General features: G+C 47.9%; 1 protein-coding gene across 1 annotated transcript in view; it reads right to left on the bottom strand.

The window, feature by feature from the left end:
• The window catches only part of LOC138521474 (all-trans-retinol 13,14-reductase-like), a 194,836-nt gene extending 174,532 nt beyond the window's left edge, over window positions 1-20,304 (bottom strand). Inside the window, exon 1 of the mRNA XM_069634354.1 lies at window positions 18,370-20,304. Within this exon, the coding sequence (XP_069490455.1) occupies window positions 18,370-18,538 (169 nt within the window). The 5' untranslated portion in view covers window positions 18,539-20,304. The remainder of the gene's footprint in view (window positions 1-18,369) is intronic.
• Window positions 20,305-21,694: the final 1,390 nt, after the last annotated feature.

Genomic DNA, 21,694 nt, shown 5'->3' with positions numbered 1-21,694 from the left:
ATTGCCCATCACACCAAGCCCATTCCTTGCCCCTCACCACCTTCCATTTTCATGGCTTACAGTTAGACAGTAGACCAGCTTGATTTGCCAGTCAGCCTCTGGCTGACATTTCAAGAAGCCGTGGTCGGGGTCTTGCTTGTAATTGTGGCTATGGGGCCTGCACTTGGACAATGCTGAGCAAAAGACGACAAGGGGATATGGTTTTCTGTGCTGCCAAGTTGCACTTCCTTGGAAAGTCAGCTGCTTATTTCAATTTACGGACGCAGAGAGAACTGCAAGGGGGATACAACTAGGACCGGAGAGGGAGCAAGAGTGGCCTTTTATATTTATGTGAGTTTTCAAATAGGGTGGAGTGTGTGCATGTTTTTTCGAGTGTATTTGTGACAGTGCAGATATAGGTGGAAAGATGTAGCTGTGTTCATGTGACTTTGTATCTATATATCTGAATGTGGTGTTGATTTTCATGTTTGTCTTTTGTTGGTCAGATAAGAGTTTTGTTCTGGACAAGGCAATGGAAAATGATCACAGACTTAAGGGTCTTTCAGCATTGGGTGGTAAATCATCAGAATTGGGCAAATACTGTTGATTTACCGTCCACCCAATTCAAGGTTGACCAAATACCATCAGTGGTGTTCCATGGGAATGCCAGCGGTGGTATTTTAGGTATACTTTGTGCAGAAAATCCACCTATTTTTACCTCCACCTTGAAGGTGGAGGTAAGAAATCCGAACGGGCCCAAATGTTTTTAATCTTTCTTTTTACTGTACAGAACAGAAGCCCAGGTGCTTCCCTTCAATACAGTAAAACATGTTATTAACAAGGGACATGTTGAGTGGGTAAAAGGGCGGGCATCTCTGATTGCCTCCCCTCACCAGCTTACACAGGCAATGCATAAAAGGGCCAGAATTGACCCTTTTGTGCATAAAGAAAACCAACAGTAGTGTTATGAGCAACTACTGCACGTAATCAATTTTTCCTTTCACAGTGATGCTGAGAATGGCTCAAAACAAAATTAAAAATACCTTTTTACATTGCCACCATTGATGGTGGTATTTCTGAAAGAGCACTGGAGGTATTCCAGCGATACCACCTCTGCTGGTGGTAAACTTTGAGTGGGACAGGTTTTCAGACATACCACCTGACAAACATTGTAACTTTCTTCACCGTTATTAAAAAATCCACTCAACTCTTAATGACCCCCCTTAGTTTGTTGTCTAATAATGAATACCTGAATATTACATCTTTCTATGTATATTTTTCAACTGTGTCCAAAACTAAGTTCCACAAACAGCCCAACAGCCCTTTCTATATCCACTGTATCAGTAACATCCATGTCTGCTTTTCAGGGTATTATTCAACTCTTTTTGTATGAACACACTGGTGATCAAGAAATTCACCGGAAGATAGGGAAAGTGTTCATACAGAATCAAATCAAGGACAAACTCTAAGAAGATATGGACCCTTACTGTGTTGACAAGTAGGCATTGTGATAGGCTGCTGTGGATTGCATGGTGCCAACGTTACCATCCAGGGTCACATAATCTGTTATGAATATGCATGCATTGCCACTGAGAGGTATGAACATGTCCCTGCAGCCTAGACACCTCTCCCTGTAACTCACTGTGGAGGCCCATGTGTGCAGGCCAGCCAGGCACATCTACAACATTACTGACATCAAGATGAATTATTTACACAGAATCTGAGCAGGCTTTGCAGCACTCGGAACCTTTGTGGCAGACTACATTCTGAAGGATTTTGTCATTTTTTGCATTCTGGGTCTCTGGCCCAGGACCAACAGCCCAGCCAGCCTAGGGGGCAATTGTCCCTCTGCCCCACTTGCCAGTCTGCCCCTGGTGTTGCCCTTGGATGAATCTGGGCTGGACTCCCTCACTCAAACATGTACCTCAGATAAAGCAAATGCAGCGCTCTCATCCTCCATGATGCCAAACTGGAGTCTCTCAAGGCCCCCCCCCGTTACATGAAGCATAGCTCTCCACCTTTTGTGTCCCCAAGGTGGGTGAAAACAGCTGAGTTTGTTTTTGGCCGGTGAGAGACCATTGAAGAGTATGGGTGTGGAGGGTGCTTGGCCAGTGAGTGAACTGATTGCATGGCTGGTGGCACCTGCCAAAAGCGTGTGAATTGCGAGGTATGCAACCAACCGGTATTTTGCTACATTGTGCCGAATCTATGTTTGTTTGTTTAGAATTTGTTTGTTTGTTTAGAATTTATTGTGCGCACCGGACCCTGGAGTATAAGGGCGCAAAAAGTAAGAATATGTACAGCTTAGAGCATAGGTTACAGGTTACAGTTACAAGTTACAGACATTACCAGTTACAGAAATTACCAGTTACAGGTGCAAGTTTACAATACAGGTTTACAATCGTATGATGCAGATACTGTGTAGCAAACAGGCGTGAGCATTATCATGGGTTCAATTAGCAGTTGCTGTCGTTAGCCAGTTAATTACAATTTGCCTGAATTTGGAAAAGGAATGTTCTAGCCTCGCAGTAATGGGTAATTCGTTCCACAATTGAGCAGCTTTGACTGGGAAGCTAGCTCCGCCTATGGTGGTCAGTTTAAAGCGTGGTACTTGTAGGCGGTTGGTGTAAGCAAGTCTGGTTTGTCTTGTGGGGTGTGTTCTGGTGAATCTGTCCTTAAGGTATTGGGGGGCTTTGTTGTGTAGAGATTTGTATGTGAGAGATGCCGTTTTGAGTCTGATTTTCTCGTGGGTGGAGAGCCATTTGTGTTTCCTTCTTATTACTGTAATGTGTTCTCTCCTGGGGATGTTCAATGCCGCTCGGAGGGCCTTGTTTTGCTGTATCTGGATTTTGTTTATGATAGATTTATTGGCTCCTATGTACAGTGCGTTACAATAATCTAGTTTGGAGATGATAAGGGCTCTGGCTAAAGTTAGACAGCTGTGCTGGGAAAGGAATTGTTTTCCTGCTCTAATGAGCTTACATGTGTAGGCTGTCGAGGAAGCTAGGGAGTTTACCTGTTTGGAAAATGATAGGGTAGAATCAAGGTAGATCCCTAATGTTTTAACTTCTTTGGCAACTTGTATGCAGTTCCCATCTATGATAAAGGAAGAGTAGTTTGTGCTTAGTTTTTTGATGAGGGGTGCGGTGCCTAGGATAAGAAGCTCAGTTTTATCATCGTTCAGGCATAGGCCATGGGTTGCCATCCATGCCTGAACGATGCTGTATATTTTGTTCACCATTGCTAGATCTTTTTCGTAAACCCCTGTGAGTGGGAGGAGGATCTGGGTATCATCAGCGTAGTTGGTATACGTGATACCCAGAAGGTCCAAATCATCAAACAGAGGCTTAGTGAATATGTTATATAGCGTTGGTGAAACGCATGATCCCTGTGGCACGCCGCAGGTAATAGGGATGGGGTCTGCAGCTGCTATAGGTGAGAAAACCCTCATGGTGCGGTCACTGAGGAAGGATTGTATCCATGCTATAGCCTCAGTGGAGAAGTGTGCTGCTGAATCTAGGTGGTTACATAGGACTTTATGGTCCACTAAATCAAAAGCGGCCGATAGGTCTAGTAGCAGGAGGAGTGCTGGTTTTCCAGAGTCTCTTACTTTGTCTATTTGGGCTTTCAGGTCAATCAATGCAGTTTCTGTGCCGTGAAGAGGGCGGAAGCCAGATTGTCGGGAGCCTAGTAGTTGGTTTTGTTCCAGGAAACTCTGGATTTGTATATATGCCACCTTATCCAGTATCTTCAGAAGGAATGGTACCGTAGTAATAGGTCTATAGTTAGTGGGTATGGTGGGGTCTAGAGTAGCCTTTTTTAAGAGTGGGAGCACCCAGGACTCTTTTAAGTTACTGGGGATAATGCCTGTGATAAAGGAGGCATTAATTAACTTGGTGATAAATGGTGCTAGATCTCGTGCGGCATCTTTGATGAGTTGTGCTGGACATAAGTCTCCTTTGCAGTTGGACGGTTTTAGACCGAGTATTACTTTCTCTACTTCTAGTATGGAGACTTTGGAGAAGTGGAATTGCGTAGTGGGTTTGGAGTTAGGGAGTGTCTTGATAGGCGGTAATATGTTGGGTGCTAGGGTCTCACGTTTTAGTTCTATTTTCTTTTGGAGGTTTCGGACTTTGTTAGAGAGGGCTTGCTGGATTTCGGAGCACCACTTTTTATCTTTAAGACAGTTGTCTTGAGGTGTTATTGGGTTTTCCAGTTCTCTGAGTATGGCGAACAGTTCTTTAGTACTTGATTTGGCTTGTGTGATTCTGTTATTGTAGGTCTCTTGTTTAGCTAAGATGATTTCTTTTTTGTAATGAGAAGAGATTTTAGCTAGTTTCAGTTTATTTTCTGGGCTGGGGTTAATTTTCCATGTATTTTCCCATTTCCTTTTTTCTAATCTCAGATTTTTTAAGAGAGGGGTGAACCAATTGTTCAGGTGGTTCTTTGGCTTGCTGTTTCTGAGCTTGAGTGGTGCGATGTTGTCAAGAGTTTTGTTCATGATATTGTTAAATTCTTCCACTAGGCTGTTAGGGTTAAGGTTGTCAGGTAGGGCGACCAAAGTGGGCATGATGCCGGGGAGTAGTTTGTCTAGTGTCATGTTTTTTTTATTTCTGGTAAGTGCAGGAGGTGCACATGGTTGTTGCAGTTTGGGGGTGGCAGTGTCCAAGGAGAATGAGATTAGATGGTGATCTGACCAGATTTGGGGTGAGATGGTGAGAGTGGCTATATTGCAATTGTGGTCAGCAATCCAATCAAGGGTTCTCCCTTTGATATGGGTGGGCTCAAGCACTCTTTGTGTGTAGCCCAGTTCTGTTAGGGTGTTGGAGGCTGCTGTGGCTTGTAAGTCGTTGATATCATTGAAGCCAATATTGAGGTCGCCTAGTACTATTGATTGAGTAGTATCTTTAAGGTTTTCTGATAGGATGGTAGTTAAGTCTTCTATGAAATTCTTGATTGGACCTGGAGGTCTGTATATCAAATGAATGTTAAGGGTTTGTGAGTTAGCTGTAGGTGTCTTGGTGGACATTATCTCACAAGATTCAATGGTTGGTGAGGGGGTGAGTCTCATCTGGAGTTTAGTTTTGACGATGATGGCTAGTCCTCCACCTCGAGCTCCGCACCTATCCGATCTGAGGATAGTGTAATTATTGGGCACAGCTAGGGATAGTGCTGGGCCTGATGCCTCATGTAGCCAAGTTTCTGTAATGGCTAGGAAGTCGTAATCTTCTGTCAGGATAATTTCCGATATTTCTATGGCGTGGGCGACTAAGGATCTAGCGTTTATTAAGGCTCCTTTGAGTTTAGGTGTGCGGTTAAGATGTGTAGCAGTATTTTTTGCAGCATTGGGAGCGGCAATTGTTTCTTTATTGGTTTGGTAGTTGTTGAGCTTAACGTGGTTATGGGTGAATGGTTTGCGAGTAGGTTCTTTTTTGGTTCGAGTAGTGTTAGTTTCGTATTTGATGAGCGGATCAAAGATTCTGGGTAGTCTTGCTCGTAATCTTAGGTTTCTGTCAGCTATGTTATATTGTGTAGTGGAATGTTGTATTGTAGTTGCTATAAGAGGCGACATGGTGAGATGTTCCCATGGGGTGAGTGAGGAGGCCAGGTATACTAGGTAGGATAGTATAAGGAGCATTGTGTAATGTGTAAGCGTTCTGTGTCTGGATAGATGGCTAGAGTTTTAGTTATGGTGTAGTGCAGGCAGAGTAACTGCTAAGTCTGCTATGTTGTTATCTAGAAAATGAGGTCAGGCACATAGTGTTAAGTTGCAGTAATCATAGGGCTCGTACAGATGGCAGTGTGGTGAATATATGACCATGGGCAACACAATTGCTATAGTCTATGAGCGACCAAAGGGCACAACACAATTACTGTGGTCAATGAGCGACCAAAGGGCACAACATGATTACTGTAGTCAATGAGCGACCAAAGGGTATAACATGATTACTGTGGTCAATGAGCGACCAAAGGGTATAACATGATTACTGTGGTCAATGAGCGACCAGAGGGCACAACACAGTTACTGTGGTCAATGAGCGACCAAAGGGCACAACACAATTACTGTGGTCAATGAGCGACCAGGGGGCACAACACAATTACTGTGGTCAATGAGCGGCCAAAGGGCACAACACAATTACTGTGGTCAATGAGCGACCAAAGGGTATAACATGATTACTGTGGTCAATGAGCGACCAGAGGGCACAACACAGTTACTGTGGTCAATGAGCGACCAAAGGGTATAACATGATTACTGTGGTCAATGAGCGACCAAAGGGCACAACATGATTACTGTAGTCAATGAGCGACCAAAGGGTATAACATGATTACTGTGGTCAATGAGCGACCAAAGGGTATAACATGATTACTGTGGTCAATGAGCGACCAAAGGGTATAACATGATTACTGTGGTCAATGAGCGACCAGAGGGCACAACACAGTTACTGTGGTCAATGAGCGACCAAAGGGCACAACACAATTACTGTGGTCAATGAGCGACCAGGGGGCACAACACAATTACTGTGGTCAATGAGCGGCCAAAGGGCACAACACAATTACTGTGGTCAATGAGCGACCAAAGGGTATAACATGATTACTGTGGTCAATGAGCGACCAGAGGGCACAATACAGTTACTGTGGTCAATGAGCGACCAAAGGGCACAACACAATTACTGTGGTCAATGAGCGACCAGGGGGCACAACACAATTACTGTGGTCAATGAGCGGCCAAAGGGCACAACACACTTACTGTGGTCAATGAGCGACCAAAGGGTATAACATGATTACTGTGGTCAATGAGCGACCAGAGGGCACAACACAGTTACTGTGGTCAATGAGCGACCAAAGGGCACAACACAATTACTGTGGTCAATGAGCGACCAGGGGGCACAACACAATTACTGTGGTCAATGAGCGACCAGGGGGCACAACACAATTACTGTGGTCAATGAGCGACCAAAGGGCACAACACAATTACTGTGGTCAATGAGCGACCAAAGGGCACAACATGATTACTGTGGTCAATGAGCGACCAGAGGGCACAACATGATTACAGCCCGCACACAACTTGAATGGGAAGAGTTCTGGCTTTCCTTGCCTAGTTGACAGGGCCATTTCCTGGGGCAGGTGGCTGGCTAGGGCTGAGGATCAGTTCGCTTCTCTCGCAGCTCAGAGTGGAAGAGGTCTGTTTGTCTCTTTGTTCATTTTATTTTTCAAACACGGAGAGGAACTGGGATTTTCTGTCAAATGGCTTCTTAACAGGTTGTTTTGTTTCAGCAGAACATTAAAATGATAGCCATTGGTGGTGGTAGATGGCCAGAGACACAGCAGTGACTGAGCCATTGGGAGTGACTATTCTCCCTTAAGAGGTTTGAATACTGGTTGAATGGAAATGGGCGGGGCACATAATGCTGCATGAACTAAAGATTCAAAACCGGTGAGAGTGGCATGCATTTTCTATCCTGTGTGTTTACAGTCACAATAATACCGTTTTTAAACCCAAAAGTGATTTGATTAGGCTCCCATTCCCTTTCTTTCTTGCTGCTACTGTGATATTCTGTTCAGAGTTAGGATAGTAAAGCGATAATCACACTTATGCTGTTTTTCATAAACATGTGTTATCAGGTTTATCATGTGATTGGTGTACTTTCAAGGCATCTCTATAAAGCAAAGTATTATTTTAGCTCTTGAAACTCAAACCTCAACATATATTTGTACAAACAAGGTCTGAGAAGATATCTGGTCAAGCGCCCAAAGCACAGACTGTATGCAAATTCTGTTTTCACCACTAAATCAAAATGTGTGATGCTGGGAAAATAATGTAATCTCACTATTATATGTTGAAATTGGGAGTACCAAGAGTTGATTCAGTTTTCCGCTTACACTGTTTTAAAAATTGTCTTGCTCATGGTTACTAAACTAGAATGCTGGACCAGATGTAATATTCAAAGTGACCATTCATACATGGCACACTACAAAGGTATTTGTCTCTTGACTTACTCATGACAACCTCTTGTAATGTTCCTCCCAACTATGTCCTCGACTATCAAAGACAGGTGTAATCTCCTTTTCTGTGACATCACTTGTGATGATGTCCAAACCTATGCAAATGAGGGGTCGTAGATGGCTTTTGGCGTAGAGCACCTCAGAAATCCCAGGGTCCCTTCTGGAGAGAAATCTAACAGTCAGTGCCCTTTCTGTATAATAGTCCTACAGTGTTGATTGTTTTGTGCTGTGTGTATGTTACAATGACATTTGCCACTAATATTGCATGTGTGTGTTTACATGTGCGTAGCTGGTAAACTGCAACTGTGTGCTGCTACGGCCCATTATTCTCATTGTGCTGGAAACAGTTGCCATCAAGCAGTGCACCCTCCTTCACTTGTTCACGTATATTATGTATGCCTATATTCTATTTTAGAGAGTACAGACCTACATTTTGTCCCAGTAATAAACTGATTATTATGGGTTAAACCATTTTGTTGGACAATGTTTCTTGCCCTGGTGATTGGGGTTTGATGTGTTATTTGATAATGATGTGTTGTTTATATAGCGCTTACGCCTAAGCGCTTTGCAGAGAACATATTTGCATACAATATCACCCAACTGAAGTTGATACTCATTTATCGACCTCGGAAGGATGAAAGGCTGAGTTGGCATTGCAACCTGCAGATCACACCCAGATTGCAGCAGCAGCGAGTGCGTAACCTGCTGTGCTATCTTGCAAGCTTCTGTCCAGGGTTTGCAGGTGTGTTCAACATTATTGATGACGTCTTGCAAGATGGCACCTCTAGCAAGCCGTGCAAACTGCAGGCATCATGCCTCAGTTGCTGATGTGAAATGTTAGAAGTATTTAACCATCCAGCAGAAGCAACCTGCCTATTAACCTTCCGTGGTGGACACACGTTGCTAGGCAGCCTGACGCACTCTGCAAAACACCCTACATGTCCCTACATGTCAAGGTCATTCAGTACATCACCGGCACTTGCATGCAGTAGCGGAGGCAGCTTTTGGTGCCAAGTGGGGGAATAATAAGGGGCAAGCGGGAGCTTCGGGGGCGCACTGGGCAAAAGCATGATCCAGGGGAACAGCCACCTCCTGTACCCCCTGGCTCCGCCACTGCCTCCATGCCTAGGATCTACAGGCAAATGCTGACAGGGAACACGTTCTCCTAGGAGCTTGGTTGAGATACAGCAAAACGCATGCACGTGAATTCCTTTGGCGCTCACTAACCTGTTCATTCTCTCGTTGTGACTCTGCTGGGTGGTAGGCGTGGTCTAGCCGACTCGAATTTAAATCAAACCTCCATGAACAATTTCTGCTGGTTTGAACCCGGATACCTTGCGCTCGAATCCCAAAAAGAATATGAACTCTTAGGCTCTTTGTTTACAGTGCAATTTTATTGTGTGGTTTCGGGGGTCAGCCGACACGTGTTTCGAACTCTCCGGGTCTTTATCAAGGCTAGGTTCTGGATAGAGGCTGCCTTCTGGCGCAGTTAGGTAGAACATCAATACTGGGTCATGGTATCCATAGTATCCCTGTTGGGCAGGTGTCTGCCCGGGGGTTGCCCTCTCTACTCTTCTCAGCGTGGATCTGCAATTCATCTGGAATTGGCTCAAGTTATTTGAACTTCTGGTCGTGGAGTCAAAGATCGATATGATTCAAAAGTCTGCAACTCCAATTTGCGCCACTCAAATGGAATACAAGTACTTCTTGGCTAAAATGAACTCGAAGTTGGCTCAAAACCATTGGAACATCACTAGGGAATGACTACACTTTAGGATACGGAAACGGAGATTATATCACCCAGTGATTTTAGTAGCCCAAGCCAATTGAACACACTTCGAGCTAATGGGGGCCTTTTGGCTCAAAGTCGGTTGCGGCTCAAGTTAGTTTCATACTTTCAGGATTCGAGCCGTCCAAGAGGCGAATCAGGCCTATTGCAAAATCCGTTCAGAGCGACACGAGCTCCACTGAATCAAGCTGATTCAAACAGTGTTTAACAAGTTGATCCAAGATTTTCCAATTGAGCTGCTCCACTCCCCCCCCATTCCGGAGCTCTACTTGTCTCTTCCCCACAGCAGCCTCGATACTGCCCCAGTCCTGAGGTTTTCATGTACACAGCAGGGCTACCTCGGGAGGATAGCTCAGGGGCCACCTGCACGCCTTGGAAGTAAAACTACACAGAGCAACACAGGTTCGATCCCCTGGTCCGTGCTTAGAAATCTTTGGGTATTAAGCGCGTTACAAATAACCTATCATATCATATCCCATTGGCTACACATTTAGAGCTCACCTTCCCGCTACCTTTGAACTCAGGGAGGGGGGACCTGCAGCACAAGGAGGGGGTTTCAGAAGGGGAGGTGGAGGCAGATGAATTCTAAAGGAAACTCACTCTGCTTAAAAAGGGCTGACTCCTGACTGCATCCCTGGAACCGCTGCGCCCTGTGGGACATCACGCTGTTTGCTGCAGCGGCCTGAACTTTGCCACATGCTGCAGTATCTCAAAGAGCTGGAAAGGTACCAGAAAGCAACATGTTACTGCAATATAAAACAGTACCACAGACGGATGTTTCCTTGATGTTGGGCTATCTCATACCAGGAGTAAAAGGAGCGTTCTACTGCTGCTATAAAGAAACCACCTGAAACCTGTAAGCTGTCCCGAGATGCGACTGCAATCAAGTGGCCTTTGCACCTAGCAGCAGTTGAATGGATACCAAAAACCCATATGCCAGCAATTGGTACCCGTAGGAACAATATGTACCTGGTCAGCTGCAGTTTCCACCTGGGCAGCAGGCAAAGCCCACATCCCTGCATGACAATCTAAACCGGAGGTCTGCAACCTGTGGCTCTACAGTTGTTTTGGACTACGATTCCCATGATCCATCGTCATTTTCTATGCTGGCTGGGGCTGATGGAAGTTGTAGTTCAAAATATTGGGCAAGCCAAAGTTGCAGACCCCTGGTCCATACAGAGGATGATGTGAGCTGGTGAGAGTTGTAGCCGGTGATGTCATGGATGACTGGAAGGTTGAGAGCGATGTGTGTGTGCCAGAGTTGAGTGTCTGCCGAGGGAAGCTGACTCAAGTCTTAATGTTCCGGTGGGTTGTGATTTCATTTTTCATTTCATCTTTATTGGATTTATAGAGCACCTTCCACCAAAGGCACTGAACAAAATATATAAAAAAAAACAGCACAATAATGATAAAATGGAAACACAGGTAAAAACAGAAGAGGGAGAAGCCAGAGGGTTAGGAAAAAAGAGAAGATGAAAGATGAGGTTTAGGTTTGATTGGAAGATATGTAGAGATGAGACAGAATGAAGTGAGAGGGGAAGGGAGTTCCAGTGTTTGGGGGCCATGAGAGCAAAATAACGTAAATGAGAAGAAGCACAGGGAGGTTTGGGAACACATAAAAAAAAAAAATACATTCTGTATTCCTAGAGGGCGAGATGGGACGTAAAACGAAAGTAAAGCAGAGAGATGAGGGGGGGTGCAGACCATGGGTACATTTGAAAACAATTGAGAGAAAGTGATAGAGAAGATGAGATTCAAAAGGAAGTAATAAAATCGAAAGTAAGGAGGGTGTAATAGAAGACTGAACGGGTAAAGGAAAAAGGAGGCGAATCTGGGAATTATAAACTGAGTAAATACGGAGAAAATGGGAGGCAGGAAGACCGAGCAATAAAGGTGAGCAGTAATCAATAAGGGAAAAGACAAGAGGAAAAGAAGACGTTTTGTGGCATGAAAAGAGAGATAGGGGCAAGCGCGAAGGATGTTAAAAAGTAAGAGGCCCCGCCAGGGCTCCAGCTCAAACACAGTTGAAGGGAGCCTGGCAGGGCTCTGCCCCAGCTAACCCCGGCCCACTTAAAGCCCTGCTCATGATTTAGAAATTGACAAGTCGGTATCTGCCAGTCCTCACACTGTTTTGCTCCACTGTTCTGGCACACAGCGATCAGCTGGTCTATGCTCACTGTCTGCTGATGCAGAACTAAAAAGGGCCTCCCCCATCATAAAAGAAGTGAGGCTTATCCTGGAAAATGCAGCAGACTGATCTGCACTTAAATCGTTAACTGAATAACCCATGTGTCCCAGCACGTGATATAAGATGGCTACGCTACTGCAGGGCTCAGCGGCTTATCCCTGTGCTTTGGTACGTGTGACCTGTAATCCGGGGAAAGAGCTGAGCGGGAGAGGGATCTCGGGGAAGGGGAGGCCACAGTGTAGTGACACCACTGGCTGGCGACCACTTGAGAAGGCAGCTCCAGTCTTAGAAGGTGAAAGAGACTGACTGCCTGCAGGTCAAAAGAAATGCAGGCTGAATTGACTGGGGTGCTCTGCTCCCAGAAACATCCCTGTTATTATGGTGCATTCTTGTGCGGGGGGACCACTCAGCTGCTGATCCCTGAGCCAGGCACACATCAGTGCTTGTAATGTTGTGCCCCTTTAAGGAAACGAGTCCCTGATAAGGGCTCGTGCTAATGTCACATGTCTGTGACCATGTGACCCACAGAATAAGTGAGAACCGTGAGAATCCGGCCTGAAGTCTCTTCATTTTCAGCTTGTTCCTGGCGCTGCATTTGCAGGTGGAGGGCCCGCCCTGCAAGGTCCTCTGCTATGACAGTGCCCCTGCTGGGCAACACTGTCCCTGGTGTCTAGAAGAGCCCCTGCCTGGCAATTCTGCAGCTGTGTGCTGGAGCCCCTGCTTGGCAACTCTGGCTACTTTGGCCTGGGTGCCCCCCAGGCCATGGTCCAAGTCTGTGTGATCACAGCCCAGCAGGGTGACCCCTGCAAATGTGTGTGTTGGGTGTCCCCAACACCCCAGGGGCTGGCACGTGTGCCCATTTGTCAGCCTGACATGTGCATCCATGATGAGTGTGCCCCCAGCAACCGTGTGTCTGGACCCTGTGCCCTGGCTCCCGACACAACAGTGCTCATGGTCCCCTAAAACCATGTATCTGCGGGGGGCACTATCTCTACATTTACCAGAAAGAGGCAGAGCCCCGGAGTGACTAAGTTTGGGGTGGGAAAGGGTAGCTGGGGAGTCATGGTGGTCCCGGTGCTCTTAAGTTCACACAGGGAACTTGAATGTCATAGCCTACAACTCTTTCAGTAGGGGCCACATCACCCTCAGGAACTTGGGCTGCAGAGCCCACATCCCTCCCAAGGAAACCAAGGTCAGTTGCCACTGCCCTCTCAAGAATACACTGTTATGGGCCCACACCCTGCTGAAGGAAATGGAGCTGAAGGTCTGCCTCTTTCTCAGGTACATGGAATGCAGATGCCACATCCCTCTCATGAACATGGGGCTGGCGATCCACATCCCCTCTCAAAAATACACTTCTATGGGCTAGCATTCCTCTCAAGAACATGGGGATGGCGGTCCACAACCCTAGTATGAGTACACTTATATGGGCCCACATCCCTCTCAAGAACATGGGGTTGGCGGTCCACATCCCTCTCAAGAATACACTGTTATGGGCCCATAACCTGCTGATGGAAATGGAGCTGAAGGTCTGCCTCTTCCTCAGGTACATGGAATGCAGATCCCACATCCCTCTCAAGAACATGGGGCTGGCGATCCACATCCCCTCTCAAAGATACACTTCTATGGGCTGTCATTCCTCTCAAGAACATGGGGCTGGCGGTCCACATCCCTCTCAGGAATACACTTCTATGGGCTATCATTCCTCTGAAGAACATGGGGCTGGCGGTCCACATCCCCTCTCAAAAATGCACTTCTATGGGCCCACATCCCTCTCAAGAATACACTGTTATGGGCCCACACCCTGCTGAAGGAAATGGAGCTGAAGGTCTGCCTCTTTCTCAGGTACATGGAATGCAGATCCCACATCCCTCTCATGAACATGGGGCTGGCAATCCACATCCCCTCTCAAAAATACACTTCTATGGGCTAGCATTCCTCTCAAGAACATGGGGATGGCGGTCCACAACCCTAGCATGAGTACACTTATATGGGCCCACATCCCTCTCAAGAACATGGGGCTGGCGGTCCACATCCCTCTCAAGAATACACTGTTATGGGCCCACACCCTGCTGATGGAAATGGAGCTGAAGGTCTGCCTCTTCCTCAGGTACATGGAATGCAGATCCCACATCCCTCTCAAGAACATGGGGCTGGCGATCCACATCCCCTCTCAAAAATACACTTCTATGGGCTGTCATTCCTCTCAAGAACATGGGGCTGGCTGTCCACATCCCTCTCAGGAATACACTCCTATGGGCTATCATTCCTCTCAAGGACATGGGGCTGGCGTTCCACATCCCCTCTAAAAAATGCACTTCTATGGGCCCACATCCCTCTCAAGAATACACTGTTATGGGCCCACACCCTGCTGAAGGAAATGGAGCTGAAGGTCTGCCTCTTTCTCAGGTACATGGAATGCAGATCCCACATCCCTCTCATGAACATGGGGCTGGCGATCCACATCCCCTCTCAAAAATACACTTCTATGGGCTAGCATTCCTCTCAAGAACATGGGGATGGCGGTCCACAACCCTAGCATGAGTACACTTATATGGGCCCACATTCCTCTCAAGAACATGGGGCTGGCGGTCCACATCCCTCTCAAGAATACACTGTTATGGGCCCACACCCTGCTGATGGAAATGGAGCTGAAGGTCTGCCTCTTCCTCAGGTACATGGAATGCAGATCCCACATCCCTCTCAAGAACATGGGGCTGGCGATCCACATCCCCTCTCAAAAATACACTTCTATGGGCTGTCATTCCTCTCAAGAACATGGGGCTGGAGGTCCACATCCCTCTCAGGAATACACTTCTATGGGCTATCATTCCTCTCAAGAACATGGGGATGGCAGTCCACAACCCTAGCATGAGTACACTTCTATGGGCCCTCATCCCTCTCAAGAACATGGGGATGTCGGTCCACATCCCTCTCAAGAATACACTTCTATGGGCCCTCATCCCTCTCAAGAGCATGGGGCTGGCGATCCACATCCCTATAAAGAGTACACTTACATGGGCCCACATCCCTCTCAAGAACATGGGGATGGGGGTCCACATCCCTCTCAAGAATACACTTCTATGGGCTGTCATTCCTCTCAAGAACATGGGGCTGGCGGTCCACATCCCTCTCAGGAATACACTTCTATGGGCTGTCATTCCTCTCAGGAACATGGGGCTGGCGGTCCACATCCCTCTCAGGAATACACTTCTATGGGCTATCATTCCTCTCAAGAACATGGGGATGGCGGTCCACAACCCCTCTCAAAAATACACTTCTATGGGCTATCATTCCTCTCAAGAACATGGGGATGGCAGTCCACAACCCTAGCATGAGTACACTTCTATGGGCCCTCATCCCTCTCAAGAACATGGGGATGTCGGTCCACATCCCTCTCAAGAATACACTTCTATGGGCCCTCATCCCTCTCAAGAGCATGGGGCTGGCGATCCACATCCCTATCAAGAGTACACTTCTATGGGCTATCTTCCCTCTCAAGAACATGGGGATGGCGGTCCACACCCCTCTCAAGAATACACTTCTATGGGCCTACATCCCCCTCAAGAACTTGGGGTTGGTGATCCACATCCCCTCTCAAAAATGCACTTCTATGGGCCCAGATCCTTCTCAAGAATACACTGTTATGGGCCCACACCCTGCTGAAGGAAATGGAGCCGAAGGTCTGCCTCTTTCTCAGGTACATGGAATGCAGATCCCACATCCCTCTCATGAACATGGGGCTGGCGATCCACATCCCCTCTCAAAAATACACTTCTATGGGCTAGCATTCCTCTCAAGAACATGGGGATGGCGGTCCACAACCCTAGCATGAGTACACTTATATGGGCCCACATCCCTCTCAAGAACATGGGGCTGGCGGTCCACATCCCTATCAAGAATACACTTCTATGGGCCCACATCCCTCTCAAGAACTTGGGGCTGGCGATCCACATCCCCTCTCAAAAATGCACTTCTATGGGCCTGCATCCCTCTCAAGAATACACTGCTATGGGCCCACACCCTGCTGAAGGAAATGGAGCTGAAGGTCTGCCTCTTTCTCAGGTACATGGAATGCGGATCCCACATCCCTCTCATGAACATGGGGCTGGTGATCCACATCCCCTCTCAAAAATACACTTCTATGGGCTAGCATTCCTCTCAAGAACATGGGGATGGTGGTCCACAACCCTAGCATGAGTACACTTAAATGGGCCCACATCCCTCTCAAGAACATAGGGCTGGCGGTCCACATCCCCTCTCAAGAATACATTTCTATGGGCCCTCATCCCTCTCAGGAACATGGGGCTGGCGGTCCACATCCCCGCTCAAGAATACATTTCTATGGGCCCTCATCCCTCTCAGGAACATGGGGATGGTGGTCCACATTCCTCTCAAGAATACACTTCTATGTGTCCTCATCCCTCTTAAGAACATGGGGATGGCGGTCCAGAACCCTATCAAGAATACACTTATATGGGCCCACATCCTTCTCAAGAACATGGGGCTGGCAGTCCACATCCCCGCTCAAGAATACACCTCTATGGGCCCTCATCCCTCTCAAGAACATTGGGCTGGCTGTCCACATCCCTCTCAAGAATAAATTTCTATGGGCCTTCATCCCTCTCAAGAACATGGGGCTGGCTGTCCACATCCCTCTCAAGAATACACTTCTATGGGCCCACATCTCTCTCAAGAACTTGGGGCTGGTGTTCCACTACACTTTCAAGAATGCACTTCTATGGGCCCACATCCCTCTCAAAAACATAGAGCTGGCAGTCCACATCCCCTCTCAAGAATACACTTCTATGGGCCCTCATCCCTCTCAAGAGGATGGGACTGGCGGTCCACATCCCTCTTAAGAATACACTTCTATGGGCTCACATTCCTCTCAAGAACATGGGGCTAGCGGTCCACAGCCTCTCAAGAATGCACTTCTATGGGTCCACATCCCTTTCAAGGATATGTAGCTGAAGATCTGGAACATGGCACGCAGATCGCATGTCCCCCACAAAAACATGTGTGTCATGGCCCACATCCATCCCAAGAATACTACTACAGGCCAATGTCGCACTCGCTGTCGAGAACTTCAATGCCAGGGCCTTTTACACTCACAAAGAAAATATAGCTAAAAGTATACATGTCTGTAATGCAGTGAGCTTAGGGTCCACATCATTTTACAGAACCTAAAATGCATAGCCCACATCCCACTCAAGAACATGGGCCTGGCGGTCCACATCCCTCTCAACAATACACTTCTATGGGCCCACATCCCACTCAAGAACATGGGCCTAGTGGTCAACATCCCTCTTTAGCATACACTTCTATGGGCCCACATCCTACTCAAGAACACAGGCCTAGCGGACCACAGTCTCTCAAGAATGCACTTCTATGGGCCCACATCCCCTCTCAAGAATACACTTCTATGGGTCCACATGCCTCTCAAGAACATGGGGCTGGCGTTCCACATCCCTCTCAAGAATACACTTCTATGGGCCCACATGCCTCTCAAGAACATGGGGCTGGCGGTCCACATCTCTCTCAAGAATACACTTCTATGGGCCCTCATCCCTCTCAAGAACATGGGGCTGGCGGTCCACAGCCCTCTCAAGAATGCACTTCTATGGGCCCACATACCCTCTCAAGAATACACTTCTATGGGCCCACATGCCTCTCAAGAACATGGGGCTGGCGTTCCACATCCCCTCTCAAGAATACTCTTCTATGGGCCCACATGCCTCTAAAGGACATGGGGCTGGCGGTCCACATCACTCTCAACAATAAACTTCTATGGGCCCACATGCCTCTCAAGGACATGGGGTTCAGGGCCCACATACCTCTAAAGTAGAAACAGCTATGGGCCCACATCCCTCTGAACAACCTGAATCTCAGGACCCACGACCCACTTCAAAACACACAGCTACAGGCTCCCATCTCTCTCAATGATATTGACCTCAAGAGCCACCACCACTCTCAAACTCAGAGACCCAGGACCCACATCTCCTTAAAAAGCCTAGAGCACCGTAAACAAATTCCTCCTGCAAATATGGAACTCAGGGCTCGGGTGCCCCCAAGAACCTGGACTCAAATCTCATACCCCACTCAAGAATCGAGAGCAATGGAGCCACACAGCTCTCAAGAAAAGGTGGGTTGGAGGCCCACATCACACCCAGCGCATCAGAGATGTTTGCAACATGTTGTATGCAGATAGAAGTCATTTCCCCATCATCTTTATCTCAGTGGACCTACGAAAATCCTGTTGAAGTTGAATGTCTAGCTTTGAATTCTGAATGCATCATATTCTAAAGCAGCCAAATAGGATGTGCTTTTTGCTTGTTTTGTTGTACAGGGAAAACATTTGATGCCACCCTGCCCTCAGAGAATACCTAGGGCACCTGTGCCCCCTTACCTTGCTTCAGCACCTTGTCTCTGAGCTTCTGATCCGTCACTAAAGGTTTGGGGGGGCGAAGGTGAGCTTCGGAGAAGGTCCCTCCTGTGCCGCTGAAAAGCCTGCGAGACAGGACAAGACCCAAGGCAAGCAGAGCCAGACCGAGCAGCAGCAGTAGAAAGAGTGCCATGGCTCAGGGACAAGAGAACAGCCAAATGAAGAAACACCCACAGCTGGGGCCACAGCACTCACAACAGCAAGACCACTGAGCGCTAACCGCCCCCAGAGACTAGATCTTCCACGGCAACCAGGAACCAGAGAATAGTCAGAGGCCAACAAATCCGTGGTTACCAAGGGAACAGAGAACAGCCAAAGGAGAGCCAGGTGCCAGACAACAACCCAACACTAACACAGTCAGGGCCAGGGGCCACAGCTAGGGACCAGAGAGATCAGCCAGTAGCATTGAAACCCACAGCTTCTAGGCGCAGGAGTAAAGCCAAAGGGCAGTGAATACACAGCTAGGGCCACCACAGCACCCACAGTCAGGACCATACACCAACCAGGGGACACGGCAGCCAATGGCTAGAACACAAAAAGCACGCAGGAACCAGATGAAACTGACAGATCCAACGCACCCACGGTTGCCAGGGACCAGAGAACAGTCAGAGACCCGTGGTCAGGTTCCAGTGAACAACCAGGAACTGGAAGGCAGCTACAGGCCACATCAGACACAACAAAACCAGACACAGCAGCCAGGGAACCAGCAGCTGACAGCCAGTGGCCAGAGCGGCCTCAGCTTCTAGTGGCGAGAGAACAAGAAGGGGCAGTGTAGCCACTACTGGGGCCACAGCAACACTGACAGAATCCAGGGACCTACCCAGATACAACAGTCAGGGGCCAGAGAACACTCTGGGTGCTCAGCAGCTAGTGGCTAGAGCGTCCACAGCAGCAAAAGACTAGAGCAGCAACAGCAGCTAGACACCAGGCCCACGGCTAGGGCCACACCAGCACCACAGCAGCCAGGGGCCAGAAAACAGCCAGGGGCTAGAGAACAATCTGGGTCCTCAGCAGCTAGCGGCTAGAACGCCCACAACAGCCAAGGACTAGAGCAGCAACAGCAGCCAGACATCAGGGGACAGGCCAGGGCCACAGCAGCACCACAGCAGCAAGGGACCAGAAAACAGCCAGGGGCTAGAGAACAGTCTGGGTCCTCAGCAGCTAGTGGCTAGAGCGCCCACGGCAGCAAAGGACTAGAGCAGCAACAGCACCCAGACATCAGGGGACAGGCCAGGGCCACAGCAGCACCACAGCAGCAAGGGAACAGAAAACAGTTAGCGGGCTAGAGAACAGTCTGGGTCCTCAGCAGCTAGTGGCTAGAGCGCCACAGCAGCAAAAGACTAGAGCAGCAACAGCAGCTAGACACCAGGCCCACGGCTAGTGCCACACCAGCACCACAGCAGCCAGGGGCCAGAAAACAGCCAGGGGCTAGAGAATAGTCTGGGTCCTCAGCAGCTAGTGGCTAGAACGCCCACACCAGCCAAGGACTAGAGCAGCAACAGCAGCCAGACATCAGGGGACAGGCCAGGGCCACAGCAGCACCACAGCAGCAAGGGACCAGAAAACAGCCAGGGGCTAGAGAACAGTCTGGGTCCTCAGCAGTTAGTGGCTAGAGCGCCCACGGCAGCTAAGGACTAGAGCAGCAACAACAACCAGGCATCAGGGGACAGGCCAGGGCACACCAGCACCACAGCAGCACCTAGGGACCAGAAAACATCCAGGGGCTAGAGCGCCCAAGCCGACAAGGACCAGCAAATAGCCACAGAACAATAGGGGGGCACAGGAGACAGAGCTGAGCACCGCAGCGACCAGGGTTCATTGAAGCCGCTGTCAGAAAACTGGGAATCCTCTGCCAGGAGAAACCAGCAGCCAGCCACAGGCAGGTGGGAGGAGCGAGTGAGTGCTCAGTGGAGGCCCTGCGAAGGGCAAGGTGCCAGGGAGGAGGCGGGGCGGGCACAGTCCAAAGGGCTCCACAGGCCTCCGCCCCCACCCGCCACACAGCCAGCCAAGGATAGAGCAGCCCACTCACGGCACTTCCCAATCCGAGAAGGAGTGCAGCAGTACAACACGCACGCCTTCACGCACCGAGCCGCACATGTGCACTCTGTTAATCCCACACACACGCCATAAATACTCTGTCCGCTGCATAGCTCCACTCAGCAGTGTGACAGCTACTGAGTACACATACACACAGCGCCTTTCAGCATGTCGCTGTTTTTACAGCGTTGTGTACCTTATGCGCACACAATGCTCCTCACGCGTTATTATATCTAGGTGTATATATTTGACATGGATGGACACTTCCATCAGAAATGGCATGTTTGGTCAGATTTACAGATAACAATTGCAGTCCCTGGGTAGCGTTCCCTCACAGTTGAATGCAGTGCTCCTGATAAGATTTTGAAGTGGATGTATTTTACTCCCTATTTTTTTTAAGTTGGGAGTAAAATTATTTTTTAGAGAATAACAAAGTAAGTCCCATTACCTGAAAAAAAAAGAAATGTTTTGTGAGATATATTTCTTTGCTCCAAGTTATTTATGCACATGAAAAGGTACATTTTATACTCTTGAGATCAGGCAGTAATAGCAGTAGCGCGTCTTGCTGTTGCACTGTGTTTACTACTAGTCAAAACATAGCTATGGGGCTGTGTGGATGAAAGCAGGGGGATATGCTCTGATGAGTCTGTTTCCCATTTTAGTTGGGAGTATTTTTACTTCCTATTTTAATTTTTGGGGAGTATTTGCATATTTGTAGGGAGTAAAAGTGGTCAATACACATCTTATCTGTAGGGCTGGGTGAACGTCTGAATGTTGCATTTGTAAGCTGGCGGCCGCAGCGTGCGACCAACTTCCCAGCGAAACAGCCTGATTGGGATTGGAAGACCCAATCGGGGAGAAAAAGAAACAATTTACCGTAAAAGCATATGGAAGACGAAAAAAGACTTCTGTGAATGAGTGACAGTATAAAGAGTGAAGAAAGTTTCTTCACATTTGTTAGCAGCATTAATTGCAAAATAAGAGATGACATTTAAAGGTCCTAAGAGATGTATTGAAAAAAGAGAAAAAGAAGACATGTCAGACCGCTGTCCAGAAGTGTTTTTGTTTGATATAAGGATTGGGGCTTAAACTGTGTATCTGTCCTGATGAAGGCCTGATTAGAAATTGTTAGGAGTACTCGCTTGAATAGAGCTGACCGCTAATTAAGAGGCCGAAATGCACAAGTGTCGACATGTTTTTTGGATTTAAATACACTGCACCATAAACTAGAAAAGGTCTGAGACGAGAAAAC

The sequence above is a fragment of the Ambystoma mexicanum genome, chromosome 13 (genome assembly GCF_040938575.1).
Source record: "Ambystoma mexicanum isolate Mex_15411 chromosome 13, UKY_AmexF1_1, whole genome shotgun sequence".
NCBI classification, from domain to species: Eukaryota; Metazoa; Chordata; class Amphibia; order Caudata; family Ambystomatidae; genus Ambystoma; species Ambystoma mexicanum.
Note: the sequence above shows the minus strand (reverse complement) of the source record. Positions and strands in the feature narration are given on the sequence as shown.